Consider the following 19,685-nt stretch of genomic DNA (forward strand, 5'->3'; position numbering starts at 1 on the left):
TAACGTCTAGATATTTTACTCTGGATAATTACACTTGTGGTACCAGCTTAAATGAGGTATCATTCCAAAAATTAATATGAAATAAGAGGAAACCTTCATTGAAGTAGTTTTTCTTTCTCTTTATATTTTGCTATTTAACCAACTAATCTATGCTAACTCTTATAGATTGGGTAAGCTCTAAAGAGATTTAAAAACTTTTTGCTGCTTGAAGTGATTTGGGATGTCATCCAACTGTAGGGTCATAGGAAAAAGACAAAAGGAAGAAAACCTAATTTCATAGAGATTGCCATATGTTTTACTGCTGGAGAAAGTGGATTGACATTGGTCAGAGAAGAAGTCACTAAGAAACTAGTGTACATATTCAGATATGTGTTTCATTGATTCATTTATTTACAAGGAAATATGCTGAACAATAAAATAGCTACTAAATGCTTGTATTTAAGACAGCTGTTGTTAAATAATCACATCAAATTCAAAAACATTAATATTTATATTCATTAATATCTATATTAAGTTTTCAATAATTTTGATTTTGTTCATGTCCAACGTATTGTCATCATTATGAATGGAAATTGTTTTCACTTTTTTTTTAGTTTTATTATTACTAATCTTGAACATTGTTTTGATAAGGTCATGTAAGGTTTATACTGAGGAGGATTCATTTTATCAAACCAAGAAAGTGGACTGGAAATGTTGTCAGATTGAGTTTGTGGTTTGAATGAAATTAAGTAATCTTATGTAAATTAACTACATACCTTTTAATTGTCTGATGACTTAGTTTTTTTTTTGTCATTTCTAAATATCAGAAAATCATTGAGAGGACTAAAGAACGAAGAGAGAAGCTGAAAATGATGAGCGAGACAGATGGAACACACAGAAGACGGAGACCTTTGTCTGAAGACATGTCAGCTAACATAGAAACAGTTCAAGATGATGGTAAGCAGTTATTGCTTTGGTCAATTGTAAAAAAAAAATAGTTTTAATATTCCAATCTCTATAAGATTTGAAATGTCTTTTCTTCTTTTGTTTTAAGAGTTTGATAAGTTATCTAACTGCTCCAACTAGCACTACCATCACTGGCATTTGGTTTACCAAGTATTGTAATTATGTCAGTTAAACATTTTCATTCAGATTAGTTTAAGAGATTTTATTATATTGAACTCTATTTTGCATTATTTTGTTATATATAATTTTAGTGTTAAATGATTAATGGGATGGAAGAAATGCAATTGTCTTTCAATAAGTACATCTGTCATTCAGAATACTGAATTCAAATCCTATGAAGTTTGATTTTTTTTTTTTTATCTCATGGGGTGGGGTGTGCAAAATAAATGAAGTATCAGGCTTGTACTTAGTTGTTTTCAGTAACATTTTCTCCTCGATTTAAATTTGGGGCTTTCAGCTAAGATAAAAAAGAAAATCAATATTACTCTTTTACTTGTTTCAGTCATTTGACTGTGGCCATGCTGGAGCACCGCCTTTAGTACTTATTCTATCGGTCTCTTTTGCTGAACTGCTAAGTTACGGGGACATAAACACACCACCATCAGTTGTCAAGCGATATTGGGGAGACAAATACAGACACACGAACCCACACACACACATGCATACGACTGGCTTCTTTCAGTTTCCGTCTACCAAATCCACTTACAAGGCTTTGGTCGGCCCGAGGCTATAGTAGAAGACACTTGCCCAAGGTGCCACAGAGTGGGACTGAACCTGGAACCATGTGGTTGGTAAGCAAGCTATCAATTTTGACAGCTAAAGCATATCTAAAGTATATCACTTCATAATGATCCTCCTCCCCATTTAAGACTTTAAAAAGGGTGTGGGAGTGACATGATGAACCAAAAGGAAGCTGCTGGATGAGTTTTACTATAGCCTTTTGCCGGTCATTTTTGAAATGATGTACAGACATAGCTGCAGTAGTTTATGGTTTGAAATATATTTGATATCAAAGCAAAGAAACTAATGGAATTTACCAGAAGTATAAAACAAAATAGCATCGTATGAATTAATAAATTTGGCATAAGTAAACATATCTTCTCTCACTGTGATTAAAGTTTTATGCTATGATTCCAAATTAGAGAGAGTGGTAGTCCAATGACTGAAACAAGTGAAAGATAAATGATATAAGGCAGTCAACTGGCAATTGAAATCATATATCTTTCATGTTATAATAAGATTTTAATATTTTTCCTCAAATATGAACACTTAAGTAGGAGCAGTCTGTAGGGTAATCTATTTACTCTTTACTCTCTCTTTTACTGTTTTACTTGTTTCAGTCATTTAACTGCGGCCATGCTGGAGCACCGCCTTTTAGTCGAGCAAATTAACTCCAGGACTTATTCTTTGGAAGCCTAGTGCTTATTCTATCGATCTTTTTTGCTGAACCACTAAATTACGGGGACGTAAACACACCAGCATCAGTTGTCAAGCGATGTTGGGGGATAAACACAGACACACACACACACACACACACATATATATGACGGGCTTCTTTCAGTTTCCGTCTACCAAATCCACTCACAAAGCTTTGGTCGGCCCGAGGCTATAGTAGAAGACACTTGCCCAAGGTGCCACGCAGTGGGAATGAACCCGGAACCATGTGGTTGGTAAGCAAGCTACTTACCACACAGCCACTCCTGCACCTAATATTTGATAATCATTTTTTTTTTTAATCTAATTTTCACTTCATTATAAAGTGTGCAGGAATGCACTTTTACTAATTTTTCTTCATATTTATTAAAGATTCTCCTAAACGTCAGTGTCTCCGATCAGCAGAACAAAATATAAAACCAGATACCCCAGCTATACGCGGTGTACAGTCGCGGAGAAATGACTTGACTACTCTTTGTCTTAGTTCTGGTGAGTTTTTGAACTTATTTGATGTTTGTAATTGTCATCATCAACATTTAACATCCGTTTTCCATGCTGGCATGGGATTTAGATAATATGCTTCCCAATTTTCTTCCGTTACTTTCCCCAATTAGATTTTTGATGTTGCAGACAAAATAAGTTTGCCTTATCAAGCAGAGTTCTCTTTTATCCATTTTTGCCTGGCAGAGTTGATTCTGTATAACTCTTCATCTTTGTTTTACTTTTAGATGATGGTGATTATGTACCAGTCCCAGTACCGCGAAAGTCTCTTTGCCAAGAAGAGAACAGAGATCCTAATCAAGAAGTATTCAAGCCACAGTGTCGCTCTCGTCTGGCTAAACTAGCTCAGCGTATTAATGCTTGGGATGATGACTATTCAAAACATGAAACAGTTGGGTCAGTTCAACTTCTCACTTATTAAAGTTCCTGCTTAAATATCATCATCATCATCATTTAACATTGGTTTTCCATGCTAGCATGAATTTTTAAAACAATATTTTCAATATTCATTTTAAATGACTTTGAAACCTGAATTTGTGCAAGACTGCAATTTGGAGATGTTACTTCTACTTGTTTCACTCATTAGACTGCAGCCATGCTGGGGTACTGCATGAATGAATCAACCCCAAGACTTATTTTTTAAGCCTGGTACTTATTCTATTTGTCTCTTTTGCTGAACTGCTAAGTTATGGGAACACACACGCCAACACCAGTTGTCAAGTAATGAGGATGGCGGTTGATACACACACACACACACACACACATATATGTGTGTGTGTGTGATTGGCTTCTTTCAGTTTCCATCTACCAAATCCACTCAAGATTTTGGTCAGCCTGAGGCTATAGTAGAAGACACTTGCTCAAGATGCCATGCAGTGGGACTGAACCCAGAACCATGTGGTTGGGAAGCAAGCTTTTTATCACACAGCCACACCTGTTCAACTGTATTATGAATATTGTATGCATTTTCCAGCTAGTAGTAGTAGTAGTAGTAGTAGTATGGAAAGCAGAATAATGTGATTAATTTCAAGACTTAAGACAGTTCCTGAGGTACTGTTTAATCTTAAAATCAGTACATCAGCATTGTCACTATCCTTGTCTTTTGATGTCCATCTTTTATATTGGCATGGATTGGACAGTTTGAGAGGATGCAATGGGTCCAAGGACTGTCATATTCCAGTGTCTGCTTTGACATGGTTTCTACAGCTGGATGCCCTTCTTAATGCCAACCAATTTACAGAGTATACTGGATATTCTTTTTATGTGACATTGGTACTAGTGAGGTTGCTGTGGAGCTCTCAAGACTAAGATCTCTTGACTGAGTGAGGCGCTACAATTAAGAAAGGCGACTTTATGTTAAGAGATGAGAAATTAGGAGCTACATGGCATCTCACACTATGGAAGAGTGGGTGGAAGTAACCAGAATGGAGCTAGGGGAAAAGAGAGAGAGATAAAAGTGTTAGTGTCAGGGTAGACCCTAAAGGTATAAGATGAAGAGGAGTGGGCACAGAACAGGGATTGAGTGTGGGTAGAGGTTACAAGTGTATGAACAGAGTGAAGGATGGTTAAAAATGGGGAATGGTTGAGGAGCAAACATGAAGAACAAGTGTTATTCACAATATGTTCACAATCTTTCACAGAAGATTGTGAACATATTACACCTTTTGTATGAAGGTTACTTTTGATTGCAATTAATCTACACATATCAAGATGAGGGTATGCACACTAGTGCACATACATACAAATATGACAAGCTAGTTTCTGTCCACCAAATTTCATGCATCAGGATTGTTCAACTCAAGACCATAGTAGAAGTCATTGCGTCCACAATGGGAGTTTTGTCATGCTACTGGCACCAGAAAGGTGTCTAGCATTACTCAATTTCTCCTTCTACATTGTATCAATTATTATTGAAAGTTATTAACCCATTACCTCTCATAATTCTTTTAACTGGAATTTAATAGAAACACGCTGGAATGATCAAAATAACATTTTAAATAGAAATAAGTGAGATATTGGGAGAAAAATTAGCAAACCTCATTTGAATATCAGAGAAATATACCTAGTTGATATAGCCAAAAGTTTAGATATGTGTAAATATTGACAGATAATTACGAAATTTGTAATTTTTAAGTGATCTCATATGAGATCACTGGTAGGTAATGGGTTAATGTATGAGATGTGGTGTTCCACTGGAGCTTGCAAAGTCCATCTCTTCTCCATGCGATATGAGCCACTCTTAATTCACATGCTGCTGAGTTTGCTCAGTGTCTTACTTTCTAGGCAGGTCGCTCACTATGGCTGAAAAGTCATATCTCTCCATGCTGCTGCTAAGAGATTTCATAGTATTGAGGCAGACTGAAAGAGGAAGGGAACCTGCAGTAGTAGTCTGATGAAGGATAAGACTTTTTCCATGACTTAGATTAAGAGTGGCAGCTAAACTTAGTTTAGTAAGAATGATGTGAGATGGGATCCCAACCAAACTATCTAGATATATTCATTTAACATGTTCAAACACTGATAATAAGAAGTATTTACATAGATGAAAAGAGTAATCATCATGCACCCTGCTTTGTAACTTCAACTCTTCGTTGAACATAGCTGTTTGACAAAAACTGTATTTGACTGAATGAGAAATTGACATGATTCATGATTGACTCTTGAGGATTTTGTCTTCATTTCACAACTGAGTAGTTTAGCTTCTACAAGGGTATTACTGTATATCTCTGTTCAGAAAAATTCTTTAAAAATTTATGTAGGTATCTGGATTTGCAGATGTAGTCAAACCATGCAAACAGAATGACATATGTTAAAAATATTAAAATCATGCTACAAAACAACATACATTAAAAATATTTGAAAAAATATAAGTCTTAAGTGTCAGACATAATGATTTTTTTTTTTTTTTTCTTTTAGCTTATTTAGTCGACCCAACTCAGTTCATTCAGTTGACAGGGAACGTGACATACCAATGACCACTGCTTTTACTGAAGTGCCACTTGAAACTAGGGATTCTCGGTCAAGGTCTGCTGCTCCAGTGGCCCCTCATATGAGGTCTCCTCGCTCCAAATCTGCTGCACCCATAGCATCTGCACCTGCAACACCTGTACCAGTGCGTTCAAAGTCTCCTGGTCCTTCATATGCTCCGAGATCTCCAGCACCTGTTGCTCCACGTCTTATGCCAAGTGATGACTTAGAAACAGCTATTGAGACTATGTCAAGGCAGCAGAAGCCATTAAGAAACAACAAAAAGATCCCTTATACTGCCAAAGGTAGTGGTCATGACCATTTGCAGGATATTCCCAGTGGAATACCTGTTAATGCTCGGGGGCTTAATGATTCCTTAACTCAAGGTGAAACCACAGATGATGAACCAACTAACAAACCAGTCTCTGAGCGATTGGCTAAATGGTCAAAGAAAGTATCTGCAACAGAAATTAACTGTGCTAGTCCTTCTAAAAGTGAAAATACTCAGCCAAATTCTAAAACCACTACTCCTATGGGCAATAGATGCAGCCAGAACTTGTCATCAAAAGTTGCTCAACTCGAAAAGAGCCTCGGGATTTCATCTACGCCAAAACAAAACAGAGCTGCATTTAGCAATCAACAGTCTTCCCAGTCATCAGGTTCTTCTTCAGTGCAGATTAACAGTGTATCGTCGAGTGCACCGTCATCAGCAACACACAATACTCCTGCGGCTGAACCTATAAATGGGAAAAATAAACAGGGTAACAAGCGCCGTGAGAGTTTTGAACCAACAAGCCAGTCAGTTTCTGAAAGAATGGCTGAATGGCAAAAGAAAGTCAACACTCTTGAAGCGGTGACTGAGAAAGAACCAACCGCTTATCCAGTAAATGCTCGCATGTCTGCATGGGAACAGGTGACTGCCAGTGGGAGTACTGAATCCAACAAAATGATTAAGCCTAAAGGTACTACATTACCTTGTCCTACTACAACACCTTCGAGACCAGTGTCTGCAAATATTCCCACAAGTGCTTGCATTCCCAAATCTCCTGGAATGGCAAGGAAATTCGAATCTCCTGTTGTCAAATCTAATTCTGTTGATGCTAAATCTAAGCCTCTGAGTCCTTCAAAAGCCAGCTGTGCCATGAAAGCTATTCAACAGCGCTTATTTGAAACTCAACAGAGTACCACCACTCAGTCATTGGCTGAAAGAATTCGGCAGGAACGAATGGCTGAGCTGAAAGTACTTGAAAATCGATGGCATAATGGTATCTTAAAAGATAACACTGTGGTGAGTGTCTTACTTTTCCATCAATTAATATTGTATATTATAATTAGAATTGATGTTTATCCTAAGCTTGCCTACATCAAAAGCATTCCTGCTGTGAATGTCTTTATATATTTATTTCATCATCATCGTCGTCGTCGTCGTTTAACGTCCGCTTTTCATGCTAGCATGGGTTGGACGATTTGACTGAGGACTGGTGAAACCAGATGGCAACATCAGGCTCCATTCTGATTTGGCAGAGTTTCTACAGCTGGATGTTCTTCCTGACGCCAATCACTCAGAGAGTGTAGTGGGTGCTTTTACGTGCCACCGGCACGAAGGCCAGTCAGGCGGTACTGGCAACGGCCACGCTCAAAATGGTGTATTATATGTGCCACCCGCACAAGAGCCAGTCCGCAATGGACTACATTAACCAATGTTTTTTCAAACTTTTTTTTAAGGCAATAAAGTATAGTTTGAGGCAGATTTGACTGCTACTTCTAGTAAGTTGAGCAACAACATAGAGGATTCCTCTTTGGCTTGTTGAATGGTAATGTTAAAAACAGTTACGTTGCTTAGGACATTTTACTGTGACTAGTTCAATATTTCAATGCTTTTAGTTCAAATCTTGTCAGTTAATTTATTATTTTCATTATTCTGGAGTTATAATATTTGTGAACTAGTGTTAATTTAAGTGATTTTGTATCTCCCCTGCAAAGAATTGGCACAATGAGTCCATTGGAAATATATATATATATATTGTGAATGTGTACTTTTATATTTATATTCATCTATATTGTCTTCTATTTTTTAACTTGGGTTCTTCTGCCATTAAAAATTTATGAGTCTGATACAGCTCTCCGGATGATGATATATATATAAAATGTGGCTTAATTTAATTATTTAAAATTTTATGTTGCAGAAATCTGACCAAGAAAGTGATGTCAATGAACCTTCTGGTGAGTATTATTACTTTTAATGAATTTTACTTTGTGTTTTTGATACCTGTTCTATAAACTGGGGGTAGTGGTGGAATGAATGTGGATTATAGCTATCAATAGAAATTTTGGAAATGACCTTAAATATATGTATCTCTTGGCCATGGTACACATTATCTCTCTAACTGTTAATTTTAAAGTTTATTGCTTTTGAGATAGCCAGCTGCTTACAATCACAATACAGATGGTATGCAGTTGGCTAGGTCTTCTTTTCAATACCCTTACTGTAACTCAGCATTCAGTTACCACATTTAAACCAGTCTTTACTTACCCAGATTACTCAACTTCAGATCTACAAGTCTTAGTGGAACTGAAAATATCATAGTCACTGTTCCATCCCTCTAAATTCATTTGTAAAAACGAGACAAGACTATTCATTGCAATATGGTTAGAAAACGAAGTGTGTTACTGTCCCTTGGAATATCAACTCTTGTTGATGTTGTTACAATTTGTTGTATTATTTTCTTCCTCTAGCAACTGTACCTAATGAAAAAAAGACTGGACAGATGGTAGCAACAAGTGGAATACCACCACCACCACCACCATCACTGCCAGCACTGAGCAAAACAACAGCCTCTGCAACTAGCTCCAAGACGACTACAACTGCTTCTACTGGAGAGAGTAGTAGTATATTCAAACTGGTTGCAGTCCCAGAGAAGAAGTCTGCTCTAGTAAATTCAGAGGATACTCCTTTGAAAAGTGTAGTTAAGCAAGTTCGTTTTGAGGACAGCTTTGAAAGTTCAGATGACTATTATGGATATGGACAGTAAGTGTTCTATTTTATAAATTTGTTTGTTTTTATCTTGCACTTTCTTAATATTGGTTTCGAATTTTGTCAAGGCCTGCAATTTTAGGTGAATGGGTTAAGTCAATTAAATCTATACCAGTGGTCAATTGATACTTATTTTATTGCTCCATGGCAGAATTTGAACACAAAACGTAAAGATGGGCAAAATGCCACTAAGCATTTTGTCCGGTATGCTAACAGTTCTGGTTGAAAGAATGTTCTGAATTATTGTTGAACCATACTCATAGCAGACATTCCAAATCAATGAAGGTTTGTGGTGAAATGATCAAATCAGACTTGATATTGTTGGACCACAGTGACATGCACAAAACATCCCTCCAGGGTCAGTAAAATAATGTACCAGTCATGTACTAGGGCTGATGGTATCAACAAACATCCTTCTCTCAAAATTGTTGGCCTTGTACCTAAATCATCATCATTGTTTAACGTCCGCTTTCCATGCTAACATGGGTTGGACGAGTTGACTGAGGACTGGTGAACCAGGTGGCTACACCCGGCTCCGATCTGATCTGGCAGAGTTTCTACAGCTGGATGCCCTTCCTAATGCCAACCACTCAGAGAGTGTAGTGGGTGCTTTTACGTGCCACCGGCACGAAGGCCAGTCAGGCGGTACTGGCGACGGCCACGCTCATAATGGTGTATTTTACGTGCCACCTGCACAGGAGTCAGTCCAGCGGCACTGGCAACGATCTCACTCAAATGTCTTTTCACGTGCCAGGAACGTGAAGCTGTAGCACAAGTTTCGCGTTCCTGGCACTCGTGGCGGTGGCACGTGAAAAGATATTCGAGATGCTTCACATTTCTTCCAGCTCTTTGCTCTGAATGCAAATCTTACCATAGTCAACTTATTTTATCAACCACTGAAAGGATGAGACAGAGTACCAGTTGAGCACTGGGATTAAAGTAACAGACTCCTTTCCCTTAAAATTGCTGACCTTGTACCAAAATTTGAAACAAAGATTATTAGGCCTTGTGCCTATAGTAGAATTACTATTATTTTTATTATTTTAGAAGGCAATGAGCTGGCAGAATCATTAGCATGCCAGACGAAATGCTTAGTGGTATTTCACCTATTGCTACGTTCTCAGTTCAAATTCCCCTGAGGTAGACTTTGCTTTTCATCATTTCAGGGTCAATAAATTAAGTACCAGTGAAACACTGGGGTCAATGTAATCTACTAGTCCTCTCCCTGCAAATTTCCAGCTTTGTGACTTTAATAGAAAGAATTATTGTTATTATTATTTAATTTGATTATTTTTATTTATTTACAGTTATCAAGAATCCAGCATTGATGATATCAGCGATGAGACTGATGCAGAAAGAACCCTCGAGTCTCATCAAGACTTACAGTACATGGAGCAAGATTTTGAGGACGATTATTATTCCAGCAGTGAAGAGAACGAAGCCCTGTGCCGTGCTGCAGCTGCACAAAACAACATGTCCCATCCCGACAATGATGAGAGTGATGACGTCAGCATCAGTGCCTTCGTCCCAGAATCTGTGCGTCAGCAATACAAGCTTTCTTTGCAAACAGAAAGCTCCACTAATATTATTGAACTGGCCAAACGCCAACAGCACCTGGAGAAAAGCAAAAATCGCAAATACCAGCCTCATGATAATATAGACAGTACCGATGACACTTTGGATGAAGACTACGATAGCGATGAGATGGAATCTATGGCAACTACGAGTGTGGACGACTTGATTGATGATGCTTTGGACTCGGATACAGATGACAATAGACTCCAAACAACCCCGATTCAATCAGCTGTTAGTGATGGTTTTGTTTTTTGTCCCTTTCTTCTTAGGTTCCATCATACTGCACAGCACCTTTGCACCAGTGCCTTCTATAGCTCTGGACCAAACAAGGTTTTGTGAATGGATTTGGTAGATGGAAACTGAAAAAATGCCCATTGTATGTGTTTGTGTGTGTGTGGTTGGCATTAGGAAGGCCATTCACCTGTCAAAAAAAAACGTACCAAAACAAACAGTGGAGCTCGGTGCAGTCCTCTGGCTTGCCAGCTCCTGTCAAACCGTCCAACCCATGCCAGCATGGAATATAGATGTTTGATGATGATGATTGATATATATATATATGTATGTATAAAAAAATAAAATTTAGGAAATGGAGATGTAGCATTAATATAATCTAAACTGTAAGAGAATATGTTGGATTTTTGCAGTTGATAAATTGTATTAATTGCTACATCTCCATTTTCTGAATTTTATTTTGAATAAACCAAGATTTATACTTAGACCTATTTTTTTATGAATACCACTATTCACAAAAAAAAAAAACACTAGGCAATGAACCAGTAATTCATTCGATATATTTTTATCCTTTAATGTGGCTATTTTAACCCCTAATTGAATAAATATATATATATATATTGAACTCTCCTATTAACAGATGAGGGTTCTGTAATTTCTTGCATAACAACCACACCAATGATTTGTTTATAGTGATCAAATGTTTGTGTTTATATAAGCTCACTCCTTCCATCAAATCAACGTTAGCTGTACAGGTGCACAAGTGTGTCAGATGTCGAAATGATTGCCGAGCAGTGTGAAATGAAGTGTTTTGCTGCCCATTCCAGGAATCTAGCTGATTTCACAATTGTGAGCCCAACATTCTACCACCTGTCCATGCACCTAGTCATTATGAATGTGTGTGTGTGTGTTATTGTCTCCTTGTCTTGACTTAGCATGGTAGTTGTCAAATGCATGTCACCGTCATGCAAGTAGTCTTTTGTTTACAATCTTGTGAGGAGATACTATCTTAGAAACCAGTCAGAATTGGTGACAGAAAGGGCGTCCAGCTATAGGAAATCTGCCTCAACAAATTCCATCTGACCCGTTCTAGTGTGAAAAAGTGAACATTAAATGATTATGATGTGCATTCATGCACGGCTACTTCAATATACTTATGCAGTTCAAAACATGAATACAGTAAGCAGCTTGGTTCTGGGTTCAGCCTCACTGCATGGCACCTTGGGTAAGTGTCTTCTACTATAGCCTTGGGCTGACCAAAGCCTTGTGAGTGGATTTGGTAGATGGAAATTGAAAGAAGCCTGTTGTGTGTATGTATATATATATACACATACATTGATGCATGTCTAAATATGTGTATCTGTGTTTGTCTCCATCACCATTTGACAGCCAGTGTTTGTGTGTTTACGTCCCTGTAACTTAGTGGTTCATCAAAAGAGACCAATAGAATAAACATTAGGCTTAAGAAATAGGTACTGTGGTCGATTTGTTTAACTAAAATCCTTTCAAGGTGATGTTCCACCATGGCCACAGTCAAATGACTGAAACAAGTAAAAGAATAAAGCATAACAGAATCCTGTAGAATATTCCTAAACAGTTAAATTTTAATAGAGTTGACTCAACAATAACCACTTTTAAGATTTGTGATGGAATAAATTTTGTTATGTTTAACATAGCCTTCATTTATATTTCTTGATTATTTATTTTTATTTTACTAGAACAAGCGTGGCAGTCATTTGTTAGCCACTTGTACAGACAGTTGCTATGATGATACAACAACAGATGATGATGTGGTGATGCGCAAGAGAAGCCCACTGATGTACAGTATTAGCATGTATCGCTCAAAAAGGTAATGTTCTTTCGTTCAGTAATGTTTTTAAAAGTTTTTATTTATATTGGTTCAGGCTCAGCTGTTAGGTGAAGAAGCTTGCTTCCCAACTACATGGTTCTGGGTTCAGTCCCACTGCGTGGTATGTTGGGTGTCTTCTGCTATAGCCTCAGACCAACCAAAGCCTTGTGAGTGGATTTGGTAGACAGAAACCAAAATGAAGTCCATTGTATATATATGTATATATTTGTATGTGTGTCTCTTTGTGTTGGTGTTTACGACAAACATCCCACCGTCGCTTGACAACTGATGTTGGTGTGTTTATGTCCCTGTAACCTAGCAGTTGGGCAAAGGAGACCAATAAAATAAGAACTGGGTTTACATATAGTAAGTGCTGGGATCGATTTCTTCCACTAAAATACCCTTTAAGATGGTGCTCCTGCATGGTCACAGTCAGAATGATTGAAATGAATAAAAGACTACTGTATCATTGGCATTGGTAATTATAAGCCTTTCCCGAAATAAACGAATGTTTCTTAGAGCCTCTTAAACATAAGGATGAAATGTTGACAAATAATGTCTCATGTTATTGGCTGAGAGTAATACTGGTCTTTTGATTTTATTGTAACCTTGTTTAAATTTGGTCAAAATACAAGTTGTCCATAAAGTCATGGTGCAATGCTACAAAATTACTTCATTCCTAAGCTTGAACAATTAGAACCGATAGAGAATACAGTTTTCAACAAGATGGTGCACCTTGTCATTTTAAGCTGTTTTTTAATTGAGAAATTTCTTAACAGATAGATTTGAAGTGATAGACCATTGTTTTGGCCTCCACATTCACCAGATTTGACTCCATTGGGTTTCTTTTTATGGGGACATGTGAAGAGTATTGCTCATTCAACTAAGACTTGAAAGCAAGGATAACTGATGCAATTGAAGGTGTTACTGAAAATCAGCTGGAAAGTATTTTCTGAGAACTACAGAATCGTATTTCATTCTATATAAGTAATGATGTTGAAAATTAACTAGATGAATAAAAAATTTAGGTCCTTCTTTTTTATCCTTTTTACAAATTCTGTCATGTATAGTTTGAAGATACAAGTATTTTAATTTGTGCCATGACTTTATGGACACCCTGTATGTTCATTCTGTCGGTGCCAGTTGACTTGGATGATAAGTGGTTAGAAGGGTATCATAAATCAGTTACAGTGATCATTCCAGCCAACTGGAAATGACCAGTTGTTTACACACACACACACACACATACCCACATCCCTGCCACATTGTTTCAAGGGTTGTAGTTTTGACAGGAGGATGTTAGTCAATTATATCGACCCCAGTACTTGAGTAACACATTTTATTGACCTCAGCGGGATGAAATGTAAAGTCGACTTGAGCTGGATTTGAACTCAAAATGTAAAGTTCCAGAAGATATACAAGACATTTTGTCCAATACTAATTTGCCAGTTTGTCATCATCATTTAACATTGGCTTTCCATGCTAGTATGGGTTGGATGGTTTGACAAGGACTGGTAAGCTGCATGGCTGTGTCAAGTTAATACTTTCTGATTTAGGCTCTCAAGACCAGCAAATTTAAAGGGAGAGGATTATTTGATACTCTGGACTCCAGTACTTCTCTGGTACTTTATTTTATCAACCTTAGAAGAATAGAAAGCAAAGTTGACCTCAGCTGCATTTGAATTCTGAACAGGCATTTTGTTCAGTACTCTAAAAATTCTCTCAGTTTCCCACCTTAATAATAACCATCATTATTTAATGTCTTCCTTCCATGCTGACTGGGATGGTTTGACAGGAGCTGACCAGGCAGAAGACTGCACCATACTTCTGTGTCTGTTTTGGCATGGTTTTTACAGCTGGATGCCCTTCCTAACACCAACCAACCACACTGCAAATTGATGATAATAATTGTTTCTCACAAAGGCATGAGGTCAAAAATTATTGGAGGGGAATTAAACCACCTGACTGGCCTTCGTGCTGGTGGCACGTAAAAGCACCCTCTACACTCTCGGAGTGGTTGGCGTTAGGAAGGGCATCCAGCTGTAGAATCTCTGCCAAATCAGATTGGAGCCTGGTGTAGCCATCTGGTTCACCAACCCTCAGTCAAATCGTCCAACCCATGCTAGCATGGAAAGCGGACGTTAAATGATGATCCCAGTACTTTCTTACATATCTTTTACTTGTTTCAGTCATTTGACTGTAGCCATGCTTGGGCACTGCCTTGAAAATCTTTTAGTCAAATGACTGACCCCAGGGCTCATTTTTTCACTCTGTCTCTTTTGCTGAACTACTTAGCTATGGGGGACATCATACAGCTGGTTGTCAAGCAGTGGTGGAGAAGAGACACATGTGCACACACACACACACACATATATGACAGACTTCTTTTAGTTTCCATCTACCAAATTCACTCACAAGGTTTTGGTTTGCCTGGGGCTATAGTAGAAGTCACTTGTCCAAAGTATTACACAGTGGGACTGAACCCAGAACCATGTTGTTGGGAAGCAAACTTCTTACCACATAGCCCCACACCAGCACCTGATATTAATATACTTTGTTTTTTCTCAACCCTGGGAAGAAAAAGTTTGAACTTACAATCTAAAGAGCTGGAGTAAATATTTGTCTGATGCTTTAACTATTTAACCAGTCCAGTGCCAATATTTCTAATAAAAGCATAAAGCTTTTATGCCTTGCAAATTTTCATGGCAACCTTACTAGTGCCAGTGACATGTAAAAATCACCCAGTACACTCTGTTAAGTGCTTGGTATTAGGAAGGTCATGTAGCCATAGAAACCATGCCAAATATGACATCAGAGCCCGATGCAACCCAGCTGGGTTTCCTGTCAAATCATCTAACTCATGCCAGCATGGGAAACAGACGTTAAATAATGATGAATTGATAATACTTTTTGTCAATAATTGTCATGTTTCATCTACTGATTCTGATACACTAATTATTAATTCACAGATTCAGTAACAACACTACACCTGTTCAAAAAATTGTCCGGAACAGCCGTCCTATGAGCAGTGAAGAGGAACTGGAAAGAGAAAAACCTAAGGAGGATAGTCGTAAGAGTATATTAGAAAGGATAAAGGTTAGTTGATGCATTTTGTTATTGGATGTTTTTATAATGATTGGAACAGCAAACTATTTGTTCACTGAAGTTGTAAATTGTGAATAAAAAAAAAATATTAAAAACAATTTATCCTCCATTTTGATTTAATATTATGAAAATTCATACTGACCCACTGTATGTGTGTGTGATGTTCACTTACTCATTGTCTGCCACCAAGCTTAGTATGTGTACTCATGCTGCATCTCTTATGTTAACTCTTTTTTATTTTCTCATCCTTTCACTATATGATGTAAAATGTGACTGTAGAAAACCAGCCAACCAATCAAAAATTTATATTGGCTATTATTACACATTTTATATATGTGTATGATGGACTTATTTCAGTTTCCATCAACCAAATCTGAATCTGCTCAGTTTTTGGTCATCTCAAGGAACCACATAATAGGGCTAACTCCAAAGCCCTGCACTTGGGAAATAAACTTCTTAATCACATGCATCCATTCCTGTTACAGGGTGTAAAATTATTACCTTCTCATGACAACTGACCAAATGACTTCTGGTGTAAGTTGTATGTAAATAGTAATTTGACTTTTCTCCATTTAAACCAGTCATATCTAGCCCCAAATTTTCTACTTGTTTTACATTCTAACTGGTCAGATATGGCCTCTCACACCTACCCAACAATGTCTTTGTTCAAATATACACTTACATCATTGAAATCATTTGTTGGCACTCCGTCGCTTACGACGTCAAGGGTTCCAGTTGATCCGATCAACGGAACAGCCTGCTCGTGAAATTAACGTGCAAGTGGCTGAGCACTCCACAGACACGTGTACCCTTAACGTAGTTCTCGGGGATAATCAGCATGACACAGTGTGACAAGGCTGACCCTTTGAATTACAGGCACAACAGAAACAGGAGGTAAGAGTGAGAGAAAGTTGTGGTGGACGAGTGCAGCAGGGTTCACCACCATCCCTTGCCGGAGCCTCGTGGAGCTTTAGGTGTTTTCGCTCAATAAACACTCACAACGCCCGGTCTGGGAATCGAAACCGCGATCCTATGACCGCGAGTCCGCTGCCCTAAACACTGGGCCATTGGCGCGTCCACTCATTGAAATCATAAAGCTACAAGATAATGCATGATTAATTCAAAACAATGTGAATAACTAAACATTACATTTGATAGAGTAATCTGAATGTTAAAGAGTTAAACATTTATTCTATAATCATTTTTTTTTCTTTTTCTTCTATTTTAGCAACTCAGTAATCAGGTATCCCTTGAACAGACTGTAATTTTGCAAACCAGCAACGCACTAAATCAGTGCTGCACTGAAGGCTCCAATTTCAGTGGTTCGGCCCAGCAAGTAGAATGCCACAAGTTACTTTTAATTGCCTGTATGTTCATTAAATATCCACTTCTTTTGTTGACTCTCTATGTATTTTTTAACCAGTGAGCACGCTTGCTTTGATGGTAATAATCCCTGGACATTACTGTTTTGAGTTCTGGAACTCTTAGGAATGATTACCTGGTTTCTATGGTGTATAAGTGACTGAGAGTCATGAGGTTGCAACATTTTCCCTGAATGGGACACCATTGCAGGGTTACTCATTTACAGCTGAGTGGACTGGAGCGACATGAAATGATGTATTTAGCCCAAGAACACAATGTGCCACTTGGTCTGAAAACTGAAACTGCAATCTTACATGATTGCTTGCAGCAACCTAGCTACTAGGCAACATGCTTTCATGCTTGCTTTGGTACAATTTCATTGAAAAAAAAAAAAAAAAAAGACAGTATTGATGAAAGTTAATTTTAAATGTCAAGCAAGTGTGATCATGTCTTTTTTCTTTTATATACAAGGGGGGTGCTGCGAAAGGCCTGGTTGGAGGCCTAGCCCTCCGACTTCTTTTGCAGGGCTTAGAAAAACTGTATTAAGCTGGTTGTTTTCTTATTTCAGGTCAGAAGCGTCGAGCATATCTAGAAGAAATTCAGCGTTTGAAAGCTTCCAACTGCTTGAATCCTTTTGGGCCTGGCACTAAAGGAACTTTGGCTATAAGTGACATCCGACTACCATTAAAAAAAGACTTTGTCAGCAGAATGAGCACAGTGTATGGTAGGCAGTCAAGTTTGTTTACTTTTGTCTAAGACATACCCTTTGTCTTTGCTGAGAAAGTTATTTCTCTTGCAAAAGTTTGTCATAGACTATAGTATAGAACACAACTACATTAATCTTATAGTGAAGTAGTCACTTCCATACATTGCTTTTGAAATTAAGTTTATTTACATTTATTCTTATCCTTCAAATAGTGGCATGAACCAGTTTGTCTTTTATGTCTTCCAACTTCAACTTTTCAGTTTGATATAATTCTTTTGTGACCATATTTCCAACAAAATACTTTCTGCTCCAATTTTTAAAATAAGTATTTGGAGAAATTTACTAAAATAACTATCTTCTCCATCATTAAGCTGGTGTTTGGCATATAACTTCACAAAAGGTTCTATAAAGTATTGATGCTTATAAGTACCTAAAAACAGAATTTTCTATCATAGAACCAGAGCAGTCTCAGACAGGTCCGTATTAAAGTGGTTAAACACATGATATTTGGGAATCGAAACCGCGAGTCCGCTGCCCTAACCACTGGGCCATTGCGCCTCCACGTATCAGTTAGTACTGTTGAGGTGAATAGCTTGTTTTGAACTTACCTTCTTGAAATGATATTCCAATAAATGTTATTGTCCTGGGATTTAACATCAGTTTTATTATTTCTTTACATTTGAATGATTTGATACCCATATCTATTTCTTTTTATATTTTCATCTCTCTTCAGATCTGAATGTTTTCTACTATGTTATACTTATCCGCAATGGTCCTCAAGTGTTTACCACTCAGCTTATATCAACACATGATCCAATGGTCAGAGGAAGTTTGGACTTTCCAAACATGATAAAAATGACAGATATTACATCAAAATTTCAAGTTACTTTGGAACTCTATGAAATGGTTAGGATTGCTAACAAATTTTTTTCTATTATTGCTTTTGCAAAAATTCTTTTTAGCAGATTCCGTATTTCGTCTTACTTCCCTGTAGCACATACTCCTTCCTCTCACATATCTCAAAATTTTTGACAACTCTTCTCCATACAAAACCAGTTTGTCACTTAGTTGACTGGTTGACTGCTGATTTGTAAAATTACATTTTACTTTCTCTTTTCAATCATTGATTATTTGATGAAGAGAAAAATTTGGATTAAGTCTGTTTTATTAATTTCTTATTTCTCTACTCAGGAAACCAGTATGTCATTTATCTTGTCCAAGAAAATTCATAATTTTTTTTCTACTTTTCAATTGTTAAATGAATATTTGGAATAAAATAAAATTAATTGTATGTTAAATATATTATACTAACTAAAGGACTTTAAGTGACTTGTAAATGCAAAGTAACTCTGTTTTATAGAGAAAAAAAACGTTTTAAATGTTCAAATTGTATTGGTGTACCTCATAGTTTGAATAGTGAAATAGCATTGAAGCGGATTTATTATTGTGCTCAAAAGAAAAGTATTTTGAAATAGTGAAATTAGATATTAATTTTGAATTTCAAAACTTGATTTTTATATTAACAAACGAAATATAGGTTTAAAAGCTAATGTACATTGTGAAGTAGAAAAGAAAATTCTATTTCCTTGTATCTAGAATCATATATTTTATTGATTTCAACAGTGAGTGTGCTAGACCTATTGATAAAAATACATTAGTCACTGTATTTATTTTGAGAGGCTCTGCGTTTCTTTCAATTACTTTAAATATAACAAAGAATTTAATAAAATAACTTAGTTATCATTCAGCTAGTGTTAGGAACATAAATCGTGACTAAGGTTTGGTGGAAGATTTTTAATTGAAAACTTATGAAAACAAGACATTTGTACTCAGAGCCAGTTTCAGCTGGGTTGGTAATGAAAGGGTTAATATTTTGCTAAATAAATTATGGGGGAATTATTCAATTTCATTTTAGATTTTTCATTATAGTTTTGGAATTTAATTGAAATATCTTGTATTACAGAAATTGTCAAAAG

General features: G+C 37.0%; 1 protein-coding gene across 1 annotated transcript in view; it reads left to right on the forward strand.

The window, feature by feature from the left end:
* The window catches only part of LOC106874232 (anillin), a 38,203-nt gene that overhangs the window by 8,351 nt on the left and 10,167 nt on the right, over positions 1-19,685 (forward strand). Inside the window, exons 2-13 of the mRNA XM_052966377.1 lie at positions 807-936; positions 2,752-2,868; positions 3,108-3,276; positions 5,797-7,135; positions 8,034-8,070; positions 8,584-8,875; positions 10,189-10,687; positions 12,406-12,536; positions 15,506-15,632; positions 16,870-17,008; positions 17,572-17,727; positions 18,443-18,709. Coding sequence (XP_052822337.1) covers positions 807-936; positions 2,752-2,868; positions 3,108-3,276; positions 5,797-7,135; positions 8,034-8,070; positions 8,584-8,875; positions 10,189-10,687; positions 12,406-12,536; positions 15,506-15,632; positions 16,870-17,008; positions 17,572-17,727; positions 18,443-18,709 — 3,403 coding nt within the window. The remainder of the gene's footprint in view (positions 1-806; positions 937-2,751; positions 2,869-3,107; positions 3,277-5,796; positions 7,136-8,033; positions 8,071-8,583; positions 8,876-10,188; positions 10,688-12,405; positions 12,537-15,505; positions 15,633-16,869; positions 17,009-17,571; positions 17,728-18,442; positions 18,710-19,685) is intronic.

This window comes from Octopus bimaculoides, chromosome 1 (genome assembly GCF_001194135.2).
Source record: "Octopus bimaculoides isolate UCB-OBI-ISO-001 chromosome 1, ASM119413v2, whole genome shotgun sequence".
NCBI classification, from domain to species: Eukaryota; Metazoa; Mollusca; class Cephalopoda; order Octopoda; family Octopodidae; genus Octopus; species Octopus bimaculoides.